General features: G+C 44.7%; 1 protein-coding gene across 2 annotated transcripts in view; it reads right to left on the reverse strand.

Annotated features, from left to right (window-relative positions):
- SLAIN1 (SLAIN motif family member 1) overlaps positions 1-18,103 on the reverse strand; it is a 61,621-nt gene extending 43,518 nt beyond the window's left edge. For both annotated transcript variants that reach the window (XM_053311295.1, XM_053311294.1), the window contains exon 1: positions 17,401-18,103. In XM_053311295.1, coding sequence (XP_053167270.1) covers positions 17,401-17,915 — 515 coding nt within the window. In that variant the 5' untranslated portion in view covers positions 17,916-18,103. The remainder of the gene's footprint in view (positions 1-17,400) is intronic.
- Positions 18,104-23,194: the final 5,091 nt, after the last annotated feature.

Below are 23,194 nucleotides of genomic sequence, written 5' to 3' on the forward strand. Positions count from 1 at the left end.
ATACCGCCACAGATGCAGCCTTAATGCCATCCTTTGTTTCAGTGCTATGTCTAATTATCTGTCTTAATATCCAACACTTGATTTAGGGCAGAGGCAGGATGCAGAAGAAAAGAAGCAGAGCTCCAAGGGTGGGCAGTGGCAAAAAAGAGGACACTCCTTTTTCTCCCTCTGCAACTCGGATGAAGTTCCTATATGGGAGTCCTTTTCCTTACCAAGATGTGGACGGGCAGCAAGTCAGTCCAGGTTAATGCCAGACCTTTAGCCTCTATTCTTCTCCAAGTTCTATGACAGAGATGAGGTGAGCTCTCACTTTCCAAGGGTGTCTCTGGGTGCTCAAGGTCGTTTAGGTCTGGCTGGGGCTGTGCCCTCTCAGACATTATTAAGTATGTGGTCCTGCCCTATCTCGACTGTGGGTGCATTTCACATCAAACCAATGCTAACTGCTTGTGGACAAGGCTGCCGTTTCCGAATCTTTATAGAGGTATAGCCCAGTTAACTTCAGAAGTAAGAAGTTGCCACAGAAAGCTTTGGTGACCTGGCCATGTGCTAAAATGTTATGTTGTATCAGGCTATATGTGTACCATCACTTTTATGTGCAGGTGAGTTGCAAATAAGTTCTATACGAAACAGAACTTTGGTTCATGGACCATTTTAAGGAACCATTTTAAGCAGGTTTAAAAGCCATCATGGCACAAGGCAAAAAAAAAAAATCCCCAAATAACCAGGTCTGGACAGTGTCAGAGTTCAATAATCCAAGGCAGCTTCTGGTAAAGCTTTAACTCCTCTCCCCTTCTTTTTTCCTTCAAAGAAGCCAACCCTCACTTCCTCCCTTTAGTTCCTGTTTCTTTCCAAAATGGTTCATGCCCAATTCTACATGTACGCATAAACACACACAAAAAGAGAGAGGGAGTGGTTTTCAGATGCATACTGCTGTGGAAACTCACATAACATACAAACAATGGACCAGTTCAGATGATGCCTCTTCGGCCCAGGTAATTAAAAGAGGGCCACAGTGAGTGTGCAGTGTGATGTCAGTTGCAACATCCCGATTAGGGATGTGCGAACAGGTTCAGAAACAAACCTGTTCAACACTGAACCAGTTCAGTTTGATGGCTCGATATCTGACTGAAAACACACACACACACACACACTCGGTTCAGTTCAATATCGAGCCAACCCCCGCCGCCCAGCCTGTGTGAAGTATTCGTGAGGTTTTTTTAAAAATTTATTTTACAGAAATGGAACTCACTGCCACCACTTTGGGGACTTCTCTGAGGCCACGAGGGGTTGTCTCCAGAAGTTCCCACTCTCCGCCCCCCCATCGACTTCCATTAGCTTCCAAATCATGACCCATCCACACAGAGGCCCATTGAGCATGCACGGCGGCCTCCAAAATGGTCACCACCATGGGGGTGAGGCCCAGAACAGGCTGAACCAGGAGATTTGGAAAGTAATGGAGGCCGGCAGGTGGAGGGGGGACTTCTGGAGACACAGCTTCGGAGAAGCCTCCGAGCAGCAGCAGTGAGTTCTATTTATGTAAAAAAGAAAATTAAATCGTGAACCCCCCCCCCCGAACCCAAACCAAACGGGGTGGGGTGTGTGTGTTCGAGGTGCACAAAACCAAACTTGCCCAATCATGACTTGAACCGAACTGGGCAACCCGGTTTTGTGCACATCCCTAATCCCAATGCCTTCCCGGTGCATCCCTTTATCATGGGGGGGGGGGTTGGGGTGGCCCTGTTAGTCTGAATGGTTCCTCTACATACACTTCAAATACTAGACTGCATACTCTGCACATTCTGCTTTTAATTGCACAGTCCAGGGAGGTATCATTCAAACCAGCCCTATGAAAAAATGCATGTTATGGAAGCAGAGAAGCAGAAAAAAGTGTGGGTTGTTTTTTTTTGGGGGGGGGGGCTTTTTACTCTCACTACTTCTTGTTGTCAATACATATTAAACCTAATTCCTGAGTTGCTATGCTATCCTAGAGTGAGCTGATATTCCATCTTAATATTTTCTTTCTTGTTTCCCTGCCTAAGTTATTTTAAGTGTGATCTTTGTTTTACATTTATATGAGGTTACTGTACAATAATTCCATCCTTTATGGCAATGTGGTGGGGGAAATGGACACACACAACAGCTCTTCTTCTCAGATATGTTTGTCTGACAGTGACAGGGATAAACAATGCGTACGTAAATCTCTCTATAAAACAAAGGAGAAGCAATAAGATCCCTACTATATAATAAAGAATGTATAACAAACTCTGTCGATATAGGTGTCTTTTATGTTAACATAAGGAGTTATATACTGTAAATCTAAAGACAGACTCAACTTTTAATAGAACTGAGATATAACCTGAAATAATACTTAATGAAAATACACTTATGAGGATAATCATAGTATAAAAGTCAATGCAATCTACATAATACAAAACTACAATGGTGACACAGTGACCTCCGTTTTGTCATTCAACTTTGTCAAGTGAAGAACAGTCTTAAAGAAATTAGAAAGCTTCAATGAAACTTGATAATACAGGCGGTTTTAATCCATATGTTCCACTGATGTATAGAATCACCTCTATTGCTTCAAGAAGATATACTAAATCAACCAGCTTGCAACAGTTTTAGAAGAAATTGCTTAGACTTTATAAAACTGGTGATATTGGTCCATATGCTCCAGACTTCACTAATATGTAGAATCACTTCTATTTCTTCCAGAAGATGTACTAAAGCACCAGCTTGCTATACCGTTCCAGTAAAATGGAAAACTACTTTTTTAATCCTTGTCTTACATTTATATGAGGTTACAATAATTCCATCCTTGGGAAAGGGACACACCCAAGAGGCTCTCCTTCTCAGATATGTTGGTCTAATATTGACAGCACAAAACTAAACACGTTCATTTAGAAGTCAGTAACACTGTGTTCAAGCAGACTTACTCCTAGTAAACCTAATGAGGATTGCAGCCTAAAGCAATAAAGTTAAGAACATAAGAACAGCCCTGCTGGATCAGGCACAAGGCCCATCTAGTCCAGCATCCTGTTTCACACAGTAGCCCACCAGATGCTGCTGGAAGCCACAGGCAGGAGTTGAGGGCATGCCCTCTCTCCTGCTGTTACTCCCCGGAAACTGTTACTCAGAGGCATCCTGCCTTCTATAATGTTTTTTGCAGGATGGTCTGATCTGAAGTCACCAGGAAAAAGAAAACAACCAAAAGCCATTGGTTTAAATCAAGTTTTCCATTTATTATTTAGATACTACTTAAATAGAACTGCAGGCTAATTGGCTGACTGGTATAAATATTTATAATTAGAGTACTGACTTTTACCTAATTAAAGGTATCAGATAGTTACACAAGTTATAAAATAGGAGAAAAACATCACCCAGAAGGATCAGTCATGACAGCCATGAAAAGTTGCTCGTCTGTGGCCGCCACTATCAAGCAAAAATGTAAGTATAAGAATTATTGTGCTGTATGACGACTGACAAAGGGCTGATTCACGCAAGTACCAGCTGAACATGAGAAGAGGGTAGTGATGTACCAAGAGCGCATCCACCCTTGTGTCACAGAGATGTCCTGAAGTGCTGTGAGGGTTTCCTTCAATTGTATGTGTAGGGGCTGTTCATCCAAATGACCCCTAAACATACACTCCAAACCCTATTTAAATAGGGTTTGGGAGCATGCATTTATGGATCATTAGGAGGCCCCAACATGCAGTTGAAGGATGTCTTGAAAGAACATCAAGATGTCCTTCAGTGATGTCAGGGTGGTTGTGCTCTCAGTGTGTCATCACACCCTCTTCGTGTACTGGGCCCAAAATTATTTTCTCACAGTTCTTTCTTGGCAAAGAAAAGCAGGTTTTTATCAGTTCATCAAAGAGTCACAAATTGAGTTTTAGGAGATTATGTTAAATCAAGTTCAGATTTCATTTTAAACCAGTTTGTTTTTAAAAAGATACCATTATGGCTGCCAACTTTAAAGTAATCAAAACATCTGATTTATTTATTTATTTATTTATTTATTTAATTTATGAACCACTTGATATGTGTATCTCTAGGTGGTGTACACAATTTAAAACAACAACTCTAAAACAGAGTAAAAACAAAACAATGTCATAGAATAAAAAGCTAAAACAACTTCATAGGATTAAAACAAACAGTTTAAAACTTATTTCAGTTAAAAGCCTGAGAAAACAGGTGTGTCTTGAGGGTCTTTCTAAAAGCAATCAGAGATTGAGATGCTCTTATTTTGACAGGGAACATATTCCAAAGCCCTGGCAGACGGCCTAGTCCCAAGTCACCACCAAACAAGCTGACAGCAATCATAACTGGACCTCTCCAAATGATCTTAATATGCGGCTGGGTTCATGACAAAGAAGGCACTCTCTTAAGTACCCTGGACCCAAGCCATTGAGGGCTTTATAGGTAAAAACCAGCACTTTATATTCTGCTTAGAAACACATCAGTAGCCTGTGCAGTTCTTTCAGAATCGATGCTATATGGCCCCTTTGAGTTGTCCCAAAGACCAGTCTGGCTGCTGCATTCTGTACCAATTGTAGTTTCTGGGCTACGAACAAAGGCAGCCTCATGTAGGGTGCATTACAGTAATTGAGCCTGGAGGTTACCAGCATATGCACCACTGTTTTAAGGTCATTTGCCTCCAGAAATGGGCGTAGCTGACACAGCAGCCGAAGCTGATAAAAAACACTCCTGGACACTTTCCAGACTAGCTGCTCAACAGCAGAAAAATGCTTCCGTTCAGGCAAAACGTAAACAGCAGGAGGAGCAGTCTCACGGAAACTAACAACCCGAAAAAATAGCAACCTTTTTACGCCAGATACACAATGTCATAACATTATATGGCAAGGCATCGGAAATGTGAACAGCACCCTGCTGTCAGAGTAGGGACTGCAGTGTCACAACACAGGAAGCATGGAAGCACACTTCAGAGATCCACTGTGACCCTGTTGCAGGGTGTAATCTGGAAAGCACCCTGGCCAGTGTTCCCTCTAACAGGGATTCCCAGATGTTGTTGACTACAACTCCCAGAATCCCCAGCTGCAATGGCTCTTGCTTGGGGATTTTGGGAGTTGTAGTGAACAACATCTGGGAATCTCTCTTAGAGGGTCACTGCTCCTGGCCACTCCCTCAACCTGAGATACCAAAGAGAGATGTGGATCCAGACGCACTCCCAGACTGCATACCTCAATTTTCAGGCGGAGTGTAACTCCATCCATAAGAGGCAGATCTAAACCAACTCTTGGGTTTTGACCCCCCACCGTCTTATTTTGATTCAGCTTCATCTAGCCCATCACTACCTCCAGGCAGACATTTAGGCAAGTTATACCATTTCCTGAGGAAGTCAATATGGAGAAATAGATGTGGGTGTCATAGACATATTGATAACATCCTGCACCAAACCTCATGATGATCTCTTCCAGCGGTTTCATGTAGATGTTAAAGAGCATTGCAGCCTTGTGGAACTCCAGCAGTCTCCAAGAGACACTATCTGGAATCTATCAGAGAGGCAGGAACGGAGCCAGTCTGGTTTGAGCCCGGACCACTCAAACTGGTTTGCACACCTCTAATCAAAAGCCACTGAGAGATCCAAAAGGATCAGCAGAGTCACACTCCCTTTGTCAGCAGCCAATTGGAGATCATCCATCAGGCCAACCAAGGCAGTCTCAATCCCATATTTGGCTTGAAAGCCACTTTAAAATGGGTCTAGATACTCTGCATCATCCAAAACTACCTCAAGCTGAGAGGCCACCTTCCACTCAATCACTGTGCCCAACCATGGAAGACTGTGAAAAGTCTTTAGTAATTAGCTGAGGGATCCAATGTAGCTTTCTTCAAAAGTGGTCTAATAATAGCCTCCTTAAGACAAGGAGGCATCCTGCCCTCCCTCAGAGAAGCATTTATAACATCTTATTTATTTGTTATTTCTCTGTGTAAACCGCCCTGAGCCATTTTTGGAAGGGCGGTATAGAAATCAAAATAATGATAATAATAATAATTTACCATACCCTCTCTGATAATATGATTACCAGATGAAATAAGCCAAGCTGGGCAAGGGTCAAGGGAACATGTTGTAGGACGCACAGTTCAAAGCAGTTTGTCCATATCCTCAGGAGTCACAAACTGAAAGTGATCCAATCTAAGCCTATAAGAGTTGTTGGACACCTCCACAGTACACTCAGCAGTTTACTATGGAATCCAGTTCAGTCCAAATATGAGAGATTTTCTCTGCAAATAAGTCATTGAAAATGTCACAGCAAGTGACTAATGGTTCCAAGTCTAAATTCAAGGAGGAGGGGGCACATACTAGCCCCATCACAACCCCAGAGAACTCCGCTGGATGTGAATTTGCAGAAGAAATGTGGGCAGAAAAGAACTGTTTCTTTGCTGCCTGCACTGTCAGAGCATAGCTCTAGATCTTAAAATGTGCTCTGTGTTGTGATCTGTTGGATTCACACCAAGTCTTCCACTTGCGTTCTAATCATCTACCTCACCGCTTCAGCTACCATAGTTTTTTCGAATATCAGAAGGCTGGTTTTGAAGCAGGTCAGAGAGGACACTTAAGAGCAATTGTGTCTACTGCTCTAGTGAGTTCATTATTCCACATCTGTACCATAGCATCAACAGAATCACTAGCAGAGCCAACTCTAAACCCTTCCAAGGCTTCTTAGAATCCTATTGCATCCAATAACCTTCTCAGGCGGACCAATCTAATAGGTCCTTCACCCTTGCAGAGGTGGATTGTGGGTGCGAGTCCTACCTTAACCAGATGGTGGTCCGTCCATGACAATGGGGAGATGACAGGAGTCTCCACCCATGCAACATGACCCTGATCAGAGCAAAAGACCAAACTGAGCATTTGACAAGCATCATGCATTGGTCCAGATACCACTTGGGATAGGCCCATAATCATCATGGCTGCTATGAACAACTGAGCTGCTCCTGACAACCCGGTCCTGAAATGAAGTCCCACACTAACAACAACTTGGGCCACTCCAATGCCAACTCCCCAACCAGATCCATCAGCTCAGTTAGGGACTCTGTTGGGCAGTGGGGTGATGAGTACACCAACAAAAGTCCCAGCCTATCCTTGGTCCCCAGGCTTAGGTACACACATTCAATACGGGCCCATTCCCTGTCAGGGATGGTATTATAGAGAGGTAAGGGAGATGGTATTATAGACTACAGCCACCCCATCTCCGCACCCACATTCTCTCACCTGTTCCACCATAGAATATTTCACCTGGAGAAGCTGGGACTAAACCAGACCACTAGTCTCTCTCAACCAAGTTTCCACAATATATACCAGGTTGGCTCATTCATAATCAAGTCATTGATGATCTCAGACTTATTTTGGACCGACCTGGCATTACAGAGTAATAAGGTGAGGTTCTGTGGACAATTAGCACTGCTCTGCAAGGTGAAAGCACTGGTAGGCCTTCTCGAAGGGGAAACCACAATTAAATTTCTGAGTTCCCTTCCTCTGTAACAACCAGCTGACCTACCAGTGCCATATCTTCGTCGATTCCCCACCACCACTGGAATAGGTACTCCAGAGTCATACCAGGCCCCGCCTCTTCATCTCTGGACAACCAAGACACATACCTGTACTATGCCCAACTGATTACTAGGCAACAATAATAATGTAGTCAGCAAGAGTATTCCTTTTAACAGTCCAAAACAACATGTTTGGCCCCATCCCTCAGTCCCACCCCCAAAGGCCACCACCAAAGGCTGGCCCCTTTGGTGACTGGCTTTGGTGGCCACACAAATAGCTGTTCACCCACCCTATCAGGCAAACCCGGCCTAGGTGCAAGATCTTATAGCAATTAAAAATGAGCAAAACAGATAACGGCCAAAGTGATAAGCTCACAAAAGCCACAACCAGAGTTCCTCTCCCAATCCAGAAGCAGGTATGTGTGTGTGTGGCGGGGGGTAGCCATATAAAATAAACTCCTGCCCCACAGTGTCTATTCCAGTCACCTTCTTTAAATAAACCAAATTTAAAAAGCCATTTGATTTTGTTTTAAATTCCTTTTTAGTATCCACAATTTAAATTTTTCCATATCCCTAGCAGAACCTTTTTACTTAAATGTGTCACTTTGCACACAACACTTGTGCTTTGGAGATTTCAAATGTATTTATAGACTCTACAAATACATTTGAAATATATTTGAGATACATGGGTGAAATAAAGCGTAGAGCAATGGGAGAGGCTCAAAACTCATGTTTCCTGAAAGCCGGAAGAACCTTTTTGGGCATGTAGAAGTTTGGGTGCAGTCCTTCGGTTCTCAACCATAATGAATGCAAGAACAGCTCAACCCAAGAGGCAGCCCAAGAGGTGAATAAAGTCCCCTTGACCACAACCCCGGCTAGCATCATTGTAGTTTTTGAGTCATCACTAAACTGTCTATTCATTCCCAAGTTATTATCTGAGAGCTGTAAATATGCCTTCTAAAAGTGAAAGCCTAGGGGCATTTCACACTATATACAGGGCAAATCCTGGTATGTACACCCTCTCTGAGCAAAGCCTTGATAGAGAGCTGCAGTCAACGCTGCTACCTGATTAATATGAAACACCTGTTTACCCCATTTCACACATTACATTGTTAGGTGGACACATAAAACATCTTGGCATAATCTAAACATGTAGAATGTAAAGCAATTCTTATATTTTTGGGTTGCCAGATTCCATGCCGGGACTAGATATTTCTGGAATGAGTGTGTGTATGTGCTGAATACATACAGTGCTGGGCTTGCCTTTTCAGTCCCATACTTGGGGCTGCTATTCTATTAATTAATTAATTTTATTTAGGAGGTTGATATCCATTCATTCATTCATTCGATTTCTATACTGCCCTTCCAAAAATGGCTCAGGGCGGTTTACACAGAGAAATAACAAATAAATAAGATGGCTCCCTGTCCCCAAAGGGCTCACAATCTAAAGAGAAACATAAGATAAGACACACACCAGCAACAGTCACTGGAGGGGTACTGTGCTGGGGGTGGATAGGGCCAGTTCCTCTCCTCCTGCTAAATAAAAGAGAATCACCATGTTAAAGGTGCCTCTCTGCCAAGTTATCAGGGGTTATGCACATTATACAAAAGGAACAGTAATTCTATGCTGTAAATCCAGCTTGTGAAGGAGTCTCTCCAGCATCCAATAATAGCTCTTCACTTCAGGTTCTCTTGGGTCAAAGGTTATTTGCTTACATGTGTGGGAATACTTAGTTACAAGCTTAAATACCTTGGGCACAATCCAGAGAAGGTCAGGCACACTTAACTTGCATTGGTATCAGGGCAACTTAAGTGCTTCACTGTGAGCCTTTCTATATACTACGTGGCAGCAAACCCAGGTTTCAGTTTCGCACACACTGAACAGGGAACTGCAGACAATCCTAATTTAGAGGAGCATTCACAGGCATCCAAACATGTATGTCTTTTATACAGTGCAGGCTCAAGCTATTTTGCCACCATAAATAAAAATCAACTTCCTCCACCTCATCCTGTTACATGGGTAAGGGTGGAGGGCATTTATTTTTCAAAGTTTTTCCCCCAATTGGAGCTTGAATGAAGGCAAGGGGCTGCAATTAGCTGGTGGAGGACAGACTTTAACTCTAACCCTTTAGGTTAACAGGGCCTGAAGCAGGGCTGAATCATGTCCCCTTCTCAAGTGTTCTGCAGACTCTTTTCCTCACACCATGCTTTTGCAACATTCACTTGTAAGGAATAAGGTCCAAGGAGCTGCAATCAGAAAAACCGGATGGGTTGGCTGAGTTTCCACTGAGACCTCAAACTCTGCTGTCACAAGAGTCAGGAACAGGAAGGAGAATTGTGCGCCCCCGCCTAGAAGATTCTCCTGATTAGCCTGGAATGTCTATACAGGCTGAGTATCCCTTATCCAGACTGCTTGGGACCAGAAGTGTTCCGGATTTTGGATTTTTCCAGATTTTGGAATATTTGCATAATGAGATATCTTGGACATGGGCCAGAGCAGGTGCCAAACTGAGCAGAGAGTGGAGGAGGGGTCACTTTTTGAGCTGCTAGCTCTCTTTAGCGATTTCTGCCATGTGAGGCTTAGGACTTTTACCCTTTCTACTGTGTGTGAGGGGAGGGAGTTGCCATTTTCCTCTCTTCTTCCTTTCCCTTTCTTCATTTGTTTAGGTTTGGTTGGCTTTCGGTTAGTTTTTTCAGTTTCCCTTGCATTTTGGTGATTTGTGCCTTTAAAATACATGGAGATTTCTCAATTGGGAGACGTCCTGAGAGGCTCCCTGTCGGAAGGGGCGCTCTCGGAGGTCGCGACGGTTCCCTCGCTTGCTGGGACTGCGGCCGCGACTCTCCCTAAGGCGTCCGAAGCAGCGGTAGCTTCGGCTCCCGTGGCAGCCCCTGTCACGGCCGCTCTGCTGCCCAAAAAAGCGGCAGAGAAGACAAAGCACTTAAAGGACCAGGCTGGTCCAGAGAAAAAGAAAAAGCGTAAGCACACCTCTGGCGGGGCTCTGCTCAGTGAGAGGTTAAAGCTGCAGGCGGGTTTTTTGTTTTTGTTACAGTGTGGTTTCCAGATTTTGGAGCATTCCGGATTTCAGATGTCTGGATAAGGGATACTCAACCGATACTCAGATTCTTGTCCAACTCCCTACTACACTTATCTCAAATGCCAGTCTGACATTCCTCTCCCTTCTCTACTATTCCTAAATCTTGCACACAAAACAACAAGATTCTTTGAGAACATGGATATTATTTGTGATGCAGAAGAAATGGTACAAAACTAGCAATCATGCTTGGGTGTACCAGATTTTGATTTTAACATGTACTGCTTTGGCTTTTTCCTTCTCTTTCTTCTTTTAAAAGGCTGAATGCACATATGGAAAAGCTGTTATATGGCAGGGAGGGGAAGAGATATCTCAGGAGATTGACAGGAACTTCCAGCAACAGCCACAGAATGTCAGTCAATATGAACTGGCAGCTACCATTAAAAGGAACACTAAAGGGAACTCTTTCTTTTTATGCCCAGTTCCAGAACAATGGAATGGCTACAATGCCAACCATTTCCTGTGTATTTTTCTCACAGGGCTTTTAGCCCACATCTCCTCTGGAATTGAGGTGTGTGTCCACATATCGGCCAGATTTACTGTGAAGACCCTGCGAACTATCGGGGAGCACTTCACACACAATTCGAGTTTTTCATTGTGTGTTAGTGTAGCCCGATTTATATCCAGGGTAAAAAAAACCCCACTTTTGGCATGAGTTTTTTATTTTATTTTTTGGCAACTTCAAAATCACAGTAAAGCCTCGCAGTAAACTTGCAGTAAGGCTTGCTGTCTGAAAACCCTCCTCTTGTGGGAAGGAAGAAGTCACCTGCTTAAGATCAAAACTACAGGTTTCAAGAAATAGAAAGGACCAGTTCAGTCAATATTCCATCCGCCTGGCCCCCAAACATGATAAGGACATTCATGCATTCACACCCATCCCCTTTCCCAGGAGGATGATACTGGTTTTACCTAAATCAGGTTTTTTTCCAAGTTTTTTTATATTAGAAATCAGGAAGTCTTAAATTCAGAGTCCTGTTCTCTTTGAGTGAATGCAGGTATAACTTGTATTTAACCTCTACTTTTTAAGGGGGTTGTCTTGAATTCAAAGTTGTCTTTGATTTGGGTAAATATGGGTATGCGTACTCACATGTCCAGATTGCTTGTGGTGGGCCAGCAGATGAAGCATTGTCCAAACCCACCCTTTATTCATTTCAATTGGAAATTACCTTCATACTACCTATCACAAGCATAGGGTAAGTCTTGGATCAGGAACTGACTTATCTAGGGCTGACACTCTGTTAAAAAATGTAATCGACTAAATCATATTAGTTTTAATTGATGAAATCTGCTTATATTTGCTTATGACTAAAATAATAGCTCTGAAGGGGAAAAGCCCATATTTTCTTTGGGCAGATTGTTTACTATAACTACATCCTGTTGAAACTAAAGGGACTTAAGTTAGTCATGACTGACTTGTCTCATTGAGATTACAATGCTACTTAGTTGTGACTTGATGTTGGATGCTGCCCTTTGTTTTTAGCTGATGGACGCACATGTTGCAGAAGGCAACTCTCAGAAAGGGCATTCCCTTGTGTGTGCAAGAAAAGGAAGAATGCACCTTCTAAGATGGTAACTGTCTCCTGCTTTTGTAAGGACTTGTATTAAAGATCATTAACTTTAAAAATCATCCGTCAAATTAATTGGGGCACCTTTTTAATGGGATTTTAATATTATTATTTTTTAATTGTAACTAATTAGTGATCAATGCATTGCAGCTGTAGATTTATTGCAACAGACGGATCTACTTCTCTGGATCTCTCATTAAAATATACTAGCAGACCCGGCGCAGAGCATCTGTGTCCTCTTCCCCTGGGCGTCTCTTATGCCCGCTCGGCCTGCTCCCCCGCCCCGCCCCGTGGTTTCTGGCCGACTTTCAAGCCAGCCCGTCCCCTCCCCTCCTGCCACTGCCTCCTCTTCCTGGCGGCAGAGCCACCTCCTCACCCAGGTGGCTGGGCCCACTGTCGCCGCCTCCCCGCCGCCTCCCCGCCGCAGACAGGCCCCCCACCGCCACCTTCTCCGCCACTGCCAGGCCCACCGCCACCTCCCTGCCACCGGGCCCGCCGCTGCCGAGTCCCTGCCACCGCCGAGCCCGCCACCACCACCTCCACACCACACCACAGCCCACCGCCACCACCTCTGCCTCCCCAATGCGGCCAGGCCCGCTGCCACTGTCTCACCTGCCTCTCTTCACCGCCGCCATTAGCTTCCAGTCTGGCAAACAGCAGCCAACCAGTGCCCAGCCAATCAGGCGCCTCCTTCGCCAGCACGAACAGCCTTGCCACATCCCCATGCATGGCTGGTGGCTGGCTAAGAGAATTAAGTATAATGATGATGATGAGCCAGGTGGCAGAAGAGGAGCCCCAAGATCTTTACATACATTTCCGGGGGGGGGGGGGGGAGGAATCAATGCTACATTCACAAGATCTGTACGAATGAACAGATCTTGATGCTGATAAGCTGATTTTGCTGATAAGCTTTTCTGATAAATAAGAGCAAAATTTTATGGATAAATTAGATTCCTTCAGATCAAAGCTTTAATACCATGGCCCAACTATGGAATCAGACTGGAATTCAGCCACAAGAAAGTTTCAGTCTAGCCTAGCACAACAATATTTAAGCAAAGGCCAAGCTCAGCTGTGCCAGACAAATAGCTTTCAGCCAGTTGAGAATATATTTACTATGCACTCTAGCTCCATGAGATAAGCAGAACAATTACAGCTTACAAGTGATAATCATGCATCACCTTATAAGATGCCTAAATTTAAACATTAGCTAGCACCATGCACAGTTACTCCGAAGATCTTACAGAAACCAACAGGATTTAATATTAAGCTGGCAAGTTTAGGAATTAAAGCCACTGGCTTTTAAACAAAGTTACAACATAGCTTCTACTCTATTTCCCTCTATCCAAGAAATGATCAAGATGGCTACTCAACCACCCTTACAACATGTTTACTCATAAGTAAGTTCCACTGATTTCAGTGGAAGTGAAACATTACAACTAAATCCCTAGTTCAAAACTCAGTGATGAGCACACTAAGTGGCCTAAGGCAAGCTATTTTCCTCTCAGCCTTAGTCTCCCATTCCACCCTCAAACACACTTGCAATATAGAGATATTGTACACAGCTTAGCATTTATGTACCACCTTCCAAAATTTATAAGGATCAATGATATCCTGGGAAGACAGGTGACAAGACTTGTGCCTGCCTCCTTGGAAGTGATAAGGTATGGAAGCCGTGAGGTATTCAGGTACGCTTGTCATGGCAAATCCACACCACCCAAGGTCACTAGCCCACAAAAAGCCCTAATAGTTCATCTGCAAAAATGCATCACCACATTAATCAAATTACATTCCTTTACACTAAATAAGAAAATGAGAGGGCCTTCACAATAGATCACATGTAACATAATGTTTAGATAGTGAGACTTTTTGGGTGAGACACCATTTCTCATATATTTTGCCATGAAAACTGATGTGAGAACTTTTATTGTTTTAAGTTGATTGTTTATAATGATGGTGGTGGTGATGGTGGTGGTGCCCCCCAAATGTTGGCTGAGGTCAACACAATTTTTGGAGCCAAGTCTGTCAGTGATGATCTAATAGAATTTCTAGAAGCTCTACTCCCAAGGGTACATATGCTGAGATTTGCATTCTGAAACCTAGGCCTTTTTCCCAGTATAAGGAACACCTATGACTTAATGTTTGTGATGCCGCCTTTAGCTTTTTGCAAAATTAAAGCGCACGGCCTTATTTCTCAGTTTATGGACACACATACAAATAATTGCTCTGGTGGTGTCTGATTACCAATATGGGCTCACATCAGATGATTCTACAAACCAGGGCGTATTGGCCTGGGAATGCAAGCTAAACAAGTAATGAACCTGTGTATTCTCATCTTCCATCATGTGCAACGGAATCCTGGTACCTCAAACTACAGCTTCGCATTCTTCCAATCTGGGAACTGTGTCTCATAAACTAGGATATAAACCAGGATCTTTGCTTCATCTCCTAGTTTGTAAGCCACCATTAAACCACAGCTCTAGGATTCAGACAAGCGGAGCTGTGGCCTAACCAGTGAGATATCCTTTACCTTACCTGTAGCTCACATTGAGGAGAAAAGAGGAGAGGGGAAGCAGGAGCGTCCACACGTGGTACTCTTTTGGCTCACATAGTTTGTGGAATCGTCTAAACCAGGCCTCTATTGCCAATTATCATAATGCTTACTTCTAAAGTGATAAATAGATATTGAGGCTGTTCTTATGAGCAGCCAAGACTGGGCTAGGACAGCTAAGTCTAGGTTTGGCTGCCTGTAGGAACCACCAGTAGGCACACACCTCCCAGTGTCGCCTCAGCATCAAACATGGCTAAGAAGCCAGGCTCTTAAACTAGGTTAAGGAGGTGAGTGCGCCCTCAACCCTGTTAACCTGATCATGTGTCAGCGCTGGCTGCTTTTAGCTGGGGCTGAAACACTGTTGGACATCCACCCATTGCTGGGGGGATTCCCACAATGCACTGCACACTCACATGGTGCATTGTGAGATTCTCAGAAGCTGGGACAACAATTCCCAGCCTCAGAGCGATCTGCCATGCTCCGCACTGCACAGAGAAGGGCTGATCGTGTGGCAGCGCGGAACACACTCCTACCAGGCTTACAAGGATCATCAGGGGGAAGGAAAGGTTTGGGAAGCCTTCACCCCACCTGCCTGCCTGGTAGGTCATGTGAATGGCTCCATTTTCAAACAGGATTCCAGTAGAAGAGAGAGAGAGAGAGTTAAGCATGTACTTTTCTTTCCCATTTAAATCACTTTAACTGTGAAGGTTGTTCCCATGCACAACAGCAGGTGTGTGTGCATTAAAAAAAACCCCAACTATATGACTCACTTTAGACAATTATAAAAGAAATAAAATATTAACCTTTCCCTCCTTTTTTAAAAAAAATCAGCATTATTCTTCCCTATAGCATGTGAATTTTCAGTGGATGGAAAACCTGACCTACAATTATATCACAATCCTGACCTACAGTTATATCACAATCAGAGCTAATGTATATCACACCAAGGCCACCAGCAATTCTTTTCTGTTTCAAATACAAAAGTAGGAGAGATGAAGGAAAACGGACAGAGGGACAAACTACAAGTTACACATACTTGTGTTTAAACCTGAATGGCTACTTCTTCTAGGGACAAGCAGATTTTGAAGGGAGCAATTTGCAGTGGCTCAATGTCACAGTGCATGCACTTAACCTTTTGTTGCTGCCACCTGTCTGCTCTAGACACTCCAGACAGCCCCCCCCCACCAGGTTTCAGATGTTTTAACTTTCATAAACATACATCTTGAACCCCATGAAGGGAATGCATACAGGACTTGGAGGTGGAGAGTTGCTGTGGATCAGCAGGGCGTGGGAGGAAAGAGGTAAGCAACCTATCTTTCCATTTCCTTTCTGCTGAAATTTGCCCCCTCCTGAAGCTGAAATTTGCCCCCTCCTGAAGCAACCATCAAGGTTGAAAAGACAAAAGGAGAAACACAGAAGGGAAAGGCTGAGATGCACAATAAAAAAATCATAACTGGATCCCCTGTAAACGGGCTGGGATTAAACATAGGTCTTGCTTTGGGAAAGACTGAAGACTACAGCTACAATGATGGCAGCCTCTCTCTCTCTCACACACACACATACACACACACACAAAATGAAAAAACAAGCTATTTTGGCTATCAGCCTTTATACAGTTTGATGCAGCTGTATAAATCACACGTGCTACCTCCAATTTCATTTTATTTCCAAACCTATTTACACTTTGCTTTCTACTGAGGAGAAAGTTCCATTGCTGTAGATGGGGGTTGCTGACCACAGTCCTGAAATCCCTTGCAAGCTTTTTCAAGGAACACGATTTCAAGCCTCGCAAAGGTGTCAGTATGGATGAAAAACCATGACCATTCTTTTTACCATAACTTTATGCATGAAAATTCAGACAGAAGCTCCACTGATTGCAATAGGGCTTACTTCCAACTAAGCAATATTGGGATCATCACCTTGCCTGACTTCAGTTCTCCTTCCTCTTGTCAACCACTTCCAAATTCTTCTATTGAGAACAGAATCAAAATGTAATAACTCAGTGGAACTGCAGGGGCTCTCAACAAATTCCAGCAGCTCAAGCAAGAGAAAGCAGTGATGAAAAACGTGCTCCACTCCATTCAAAACAATTAATTCCAAAACCAATGTGAACGTCCACTTTGGAATCTGTACTATTAACTGACCTGTTTCACATTTTCAGGAGCAATCTTGGAATTTTATTAATGCACACAACACATTGCATTCAGTAGGATCTACATATCGATTAATGCATTTGCACCTGAAAACATCACAATACTTAATATCCGAACGTTTCCCAAAAAATTAACCCACACATTTAAAGCCTGTATTAAAGGCAGGATTAAGGAGGCAAATCCAGGACTGGAGAAGGAGGAAACGACAACAGGAATCTCCTAAGTGGGTCCTTTTGACCGTTGAAGGAGTTAATGACAACAGATGAGACGTTAGGGGGAGAAAAGGCAGATTTAAATGGCAGCAAAACAGGATCAAGGGGGATTGCAGCGTTAATGCTAATAAGGCAGCCTTGAAAAGCGCCAGCTGGGTAAGAAAAGAAGGGGAGGGGGCTTCTCTTGGAAGAGACCCAGGCAATGAGGAGGAGAAACAGGAAGGCGCTCCCGCTGCCGGGTTGGGTTGGAGCAGATTTGATTGTGGGGGAAGGGGCTGCAATATGTTCAAGCGGGGGGGGGAGCAAGGTACCCACCAGGTCTCCTCCGCCTCCTCTTCCCGGTCACAGCAATTGTCGCCCTGCAGATCGAGCACCTCCACCTCGTCTAAGACGGTGGCCGGGGGGATGCTGGTGGCGGGGGCAGTGGCAGCCTCCTGCTGCCCGGAGGAACCTCCTCCTCCTCCTCCTCCACCACCTCCTCCTCCTCCTCCCGCAGCAGGCGATGGCTTGAAGTAGACGAAGGGCTCGGCTTGGCACAGGAGAGAGGGCGCCGGGCTGGGCATGCAGGCCGGTGGGGAGCTGCAGGAGGCCGTGGCTGGCTGCTGCTGCGGGATGGCTGCGGGAAGCAGCAGTTGCTGGAGCGGGCTGCCGGGTCCCGGGCAGGGCGCAGAGGAAGGGGAGGTGGCAGCTGCCCGGCTGCGCAGCTGTTCGTTCTGCTTCTCCAGCTTGCGCACCAGCTCCTGCAGCTTCTTCACCTCCAGCTCGGCGCTCACCGCCCCTGCGCCCGGCTTCACTTCTGCCATGATCGGCTTCAGCAAAGCAGCCTCCATCCCCGGAGGCGGCTGGGAGACGAGCAGAAGCAGACCCTCTTCCCGTGCCTTCCTTTCTCCTGGCTAGAAGACGAAAAAGGTCCTTCCTTTCCGCTAACGCGCCTTCGATCTGCCGCCACGGCTAGCCAGAGACGCACCTTGCGCCAGCCAGCCAGCCAGCGAGCCAGCGCGCAGCGACAAATCCACGTCGCCCGATCCCCTCCCACTCGCCAGCGGGGCCAGGAAGACACACAATGGGAACAAAGCGGGGCGGGGAGACGCTAATGAGCAGCGCGCGGGAGGTTGGGCCTGCTCTGAGGGAGAAAGCGGGGAAAGGCAGGACAGGCGAGAGAGATCGAGGAGGCGCCACCCTCTCCCAACCAGCATGTTTTTTCCAGACTTTCTTTCTTTTTAATGATAAGAGCAAGATTGGGGGGGGGGCTTCAAAACACCATTTTGTATTGATCGTTTCATGGGGGGCGGGAGGGACAGGAGCCCCATTTTGTATTGGTCACTGGATATGGGGCGGGGGAGAGGAAACCGAATTGAAAAGACCATGCCTTGGGGAAATTCTTTGGAAGTAATGACCTTCTGACCCTCCAGACTTAAGCTGGCTGGAAACAGAGGGCCACTATAGCCACCACTGGTCAATGTAAAAAAAAATAGCCAACACCAAACCCCTTCTTGCTCCATGAATTATGGGTTGAATGCTAGCTTTGGTCATGCAATGGGCCACTCATTGCCCCCACCACTGCTGCAATCAAACAGCAAGGCCATGGCAATTCTCTGCTCAGTATCTGTGGCCACAGTCATCAACTGCCTACATGATAAGAGTCTCAAACATTTAAACTTGGCAGTGTTTTTTCTTGCCCTATTGCTTCTAAATGTAGTCTAATTTAGACGTTTATCAGATAAAGCTATTCACAACATAAAGAGAAAGTTATGAAGAAAGCTTCTTTTGCTAAATATCTCTGTGTGTAAACACAGTGACAGACCCAGTAAAGAAGTTGGTGGCCAGGGGCGTAACAAGATTGGAGTGGGCCCAGAGACCAAATTTTAAAATGGGCCCCCAGTCACTGCCTTCCTCTAAAAATTTTAAAATATATATTCAAGGAAGCTCAGGCGGGCGTTGGGTGGGGGAAATGAGTCTCTGGAGGGGGTGAGGCAGGGGGCACCGAGACCATGGTCTCCCCTTGCCCTATTATAGTTATGTCTCTGTTGGTGGCTGTATCCTCAGTGGATGTTTTTAAGCAGTAACCATGCCATAATAAGTGGCTAGCTGTTTTCACCTTCATTCTCACCGATTTCTGAGGAACTTCCTTCCAGGTGAATGTCTTTCAGATGGCAGCCAAACACCTGATTCTACTACCATATGATGTAGTGTGCAAAAAAAGCCATGGTACCAATGCAGTGCCATGAGCCATGGCCTTGAATGGATATAGCATTGGTCCAGAGCATCATCAGAGGGCACTTGGTACAGCTACCTTGATAAAGCTAAGCATTCCTAGGGCTGGTCAATGTCTAGATGGGAGAAAAACCCATGTATGCTGCCTTGAGCCCCATGATGGAAGAGAGACAGGATATAAAGCTAATACTTATAATTAGCTGAACCCGCACAGAGCATCTGTGCGCTCTTTGGGGCTGGTGGTTCCCCCTCTCCCCCACCTTCTGCCCTGTTTCCATCCTCACCCTCCAGCAGCGCTTTCCTTCCCAGGCTGCTCTCGGCAGCGCTGGCTGGTCTTGGTAGTGCAGCTCTACCGCCGCCCGCTACCTCCTAACCCTGGTGTCTGGGCTGGGCTGGGGCCGCTGCTTCATCCTCACCGTGGCCGTCTCTCCTGCTCTCCCTCCCACCTTCTGCCTCAGTCTTCTCACGTTTCCGTCCCCAGCCGCCAGCAGCGCTTTCTTTCCTGGACTGCTCTTGGCGGCACGGCTCTACCGCCACCCGCCACCTCCTAACCCCTGTAGCCAAACCGGGGCCGCCACCACCTCCTCATCGCGGCCTTCTCTCCTGCCCTCCCCCACCTTCTGCTCTCCTCCCCCACATTCTGCTCTCAGCAGCGCGGCTCTACCGCTGCCTGCCATCTCCTCTTCCTGGTGGCCCAACTGCCTCATGACCCTGGAGGACGGGGCTGCTGCCACCTCCTCCTCCTCACTTGAGCCGGGCCAGGCCGCCACCTCCATTACTGTGGCCAGGTAATGCCGGGAACTCTCTCAGCGTGTTGCGAGAGTTCTGCCGCCAAAGCCTGGGCACGCATGCTGGCTAAGAGAAATAATTATATAGATAATCATCAATCCAGTAAATACCTAGGACATAACACCAGGGCCACATCTCGAGACCATGCAGCTTATCCAGCCCAAGCCTTGCATATGTAAAATATAGATGGAAGTGGGCACAGTAAGGCCAGATCATGAGGTGGATATCATCTCATCTGGTACTTCAACCATGCTTTGGTCTCCAATAGTCTCTCTTCACAAGCAAACTAATCCCTGTAGCATCCGACCACTTGGGGGAGTGGTGAGCATGAAACACTATCTTACTTATTTTGTACTTTAATGACAATAATTCTGTTCATTCATTCTGTGTAAAAATTAACACATGGGGGGAGAAGGGAATCTCACGTCTGTTGGACCACTCTCAACTTCTACTCTTTCATTGTCCTGCTTTCAGAAGAGCTTCCATGCATACACTTAATATGAATAGCTCCTTGTGTGCAATCTGCAGCCTGCAAAACAATTCATGTCTAGCTTCCTGTGCAAACAAGGAAATGCAAACAATGATGAACACACAGAAGCCGCATTCACATGTAACGTGAAACCTTTGGTCCAATGGACCCGCAGTTCTGCCCCCCTTCCCCTTGCTCTCCTGTCCAAATTCAGACATTCAGGAGAGCTGTCTCTCTCCAGTCAACGAGACTGCAAAGAGGCAGGGAGCCGGCTGTGTGGGCTCCCTTCTTTACTGAAGGACAGGCCGTACAGCCAATCATGCTGGAGTTGAGAGAGGAGCTTCCTCCCTCAACTCCGATTCCAGGGCCAGCAGTCTGCAGTTCTGAATTCAGACATACCTCAGGCTGCCTGGAACCTTAGGTTGCAGCAGTGAAACTCACTACAACCAGAGGGTTCAGATTGGAGATCCAATCCCGAACCCTCAGTTTCATCACCACACCCGATTGTAGCTCCCTATATTCGGATGTCATGTGTGGAACTGCAGGCCTAAGTGCGATTCTGTATTACGTGCAAATGTAGCCAGAGTGTGAGTGCAGGGCTGGTGGATGTGACCCCTTTTCCCATGTTGTGTATTCATTGCTTCCTGGAATAAGCAACTGAACAGAGTTTATATTCTTCCAGATTCTGGACCAAGTTCAGTTTTATTGTTATAAGCTGTAAGGACAAGATTATCAAAAGGTTACATCATAAAAACAAAATCTAAATATATAAATTTTACAGGCATTGGTAAGAATAACATGACAGCGAAACACACTACATAAAATTACTTTTTCCTCTTCTATTGTAGGTCAGTTTTCTGGAATGCTGGGACAGTAAGGTTTCTTGGTACAGTTGGACTTTCAGGCCTGAAATTATCCAGTTCTAATGTGACACAAAGAAGCATGTGTGCACAATTCTGAGTTAGAAAGCTCCCAAAATGACTATACACACACACGCACACACACACACACACACACACAACTGAAACTGTTAATTGCATGGGTGTAATTATGCAAATGTAACATTACAGAAGCACAAGTCACCAATATAGGCTGCTTGTTTGAAAAAGAGAAATAAGAGCTGCACATGTGTTTTCTGTACCCAATCATTTTGTGGGAAGGGCTACTCTTAGTTCATGTCTTAACACAGAGAGATTTCATTGTGGATGCACTGTAGACAAAGGAACACTGGAAAGATAGAGATCTCATATTTTAAGGCTGGATTCTCATAAGCAAACAGCAAACACTGGTAAAATGAAATAAACTTGGATATTATGATGAATGCTGTACATGTGTTTATAAAATGTTTTTCTGTTTAAAAATATACCAAGCATTATATGATAAAATCAAATATAGGTTTTATTTCTGTATTCATGAGAACCTTCCTTTCCTGGAAGGGAAAGAAGAGTTACAGAACATGCCTTTTTTAGGAGCAGATACAGAACCACATACTCCAGCAGTTCTGTTTCTGCTTCTCAGACCAGTTATTGAAGGTGGTGCTGGGAGACTTTTGCTCTCTCTGATGTCCTATGAGATACCACAGAACTCTATTTTGTCTCCCATGCTATTTAATATCTGCACAAAATGGAAGATGTTTAAATAAACGTGCTGTAAACCACCCTGAGCCATTTTGGAAGGGTGGTATATACATCTAACAACTAAATACATACATACATAAAAAAATAATAATACCAAAATAACTTGAACACCATCCTGACAACATGGGCATGAATAAAATTACAACACACCAACTACAGAAGGCTACGCTATTCGGGATAGCATAAATACTACAAAAATATCTTTGATTTTTCTTAAGTTATCCTAGATCCTTGGTAAGGGCCCGATTATTAAAGTACCAAATCCAGTCAATAACATCCGGTAGACTGTATGTAAATAGCATTATTAATAATAATAATAATAATAATAATAATAATAAGAAGAAGAAGAAGAAGAAGAAGAAGAAGAAGAAGAAGAAGAATGGCAACTTGAAGAAACAGAGGGTTTAATACTGGCTGCACAAGAACAGGCACTAAGAACAAATGCAAAAAGAGCCAAAGTTGAAAAATCCACAACAAACAGCAAGTGCCGCCTTTGTAAAGAAGCAGATGAAACCGTGGACCACCTAATCAGCTGTTGTAAAAAGATTGCACAGACTGACTACAAACAAAGGCATGACAAGGTAGCAGGGATGATACACTGGAACATCTGCAAAAAATACAAGCTACTTGTAGCCAAAAATTGGTGGGATCATAAAATTGAAAAAGTTGAAGAAAATGAAGATGTAAAAATATTATGGGACTTCTGACTACAAACAGACAAACATCTGCCACACGTTACACCAGATATAACTGTAGTCGAGAAGAAAGAAAAACAAGTCAAAATAATCGACATAGCAATACCAGGGGATAGCAGAATAGAAGAAAAAGAAATAGAAAAAATCACAGAATACAAAGATCTACAAATTGAAATTGAAAGGCTGTGTCAGAAAAAGACCAAAATAATCCCAGTGGTAATTGGCGCCCTGGGTGCAGTTCCAAAATATCTTGAAGAGCACCTCAACACCATAGGGGCCACAGAAATCACCATCAGCCAATTCCA

This window comes from Hemicordylus capensis, chromosome 3 (genome assembly GCF_027244095.1).
Source record: "Hemicordylus capensis ecotype Gifberg chromosome 3, rHemCap1.1.pri, whole genome shotgun sequence".
In the NCBI taxonomy this organism is placed as follows: domain Eukaryota; kingdom Metazoa; phylum Chordata; class Lepidosauria; order Squamata; family Cordylidae; genus Hemicordylus; species Hemicordylus capensis.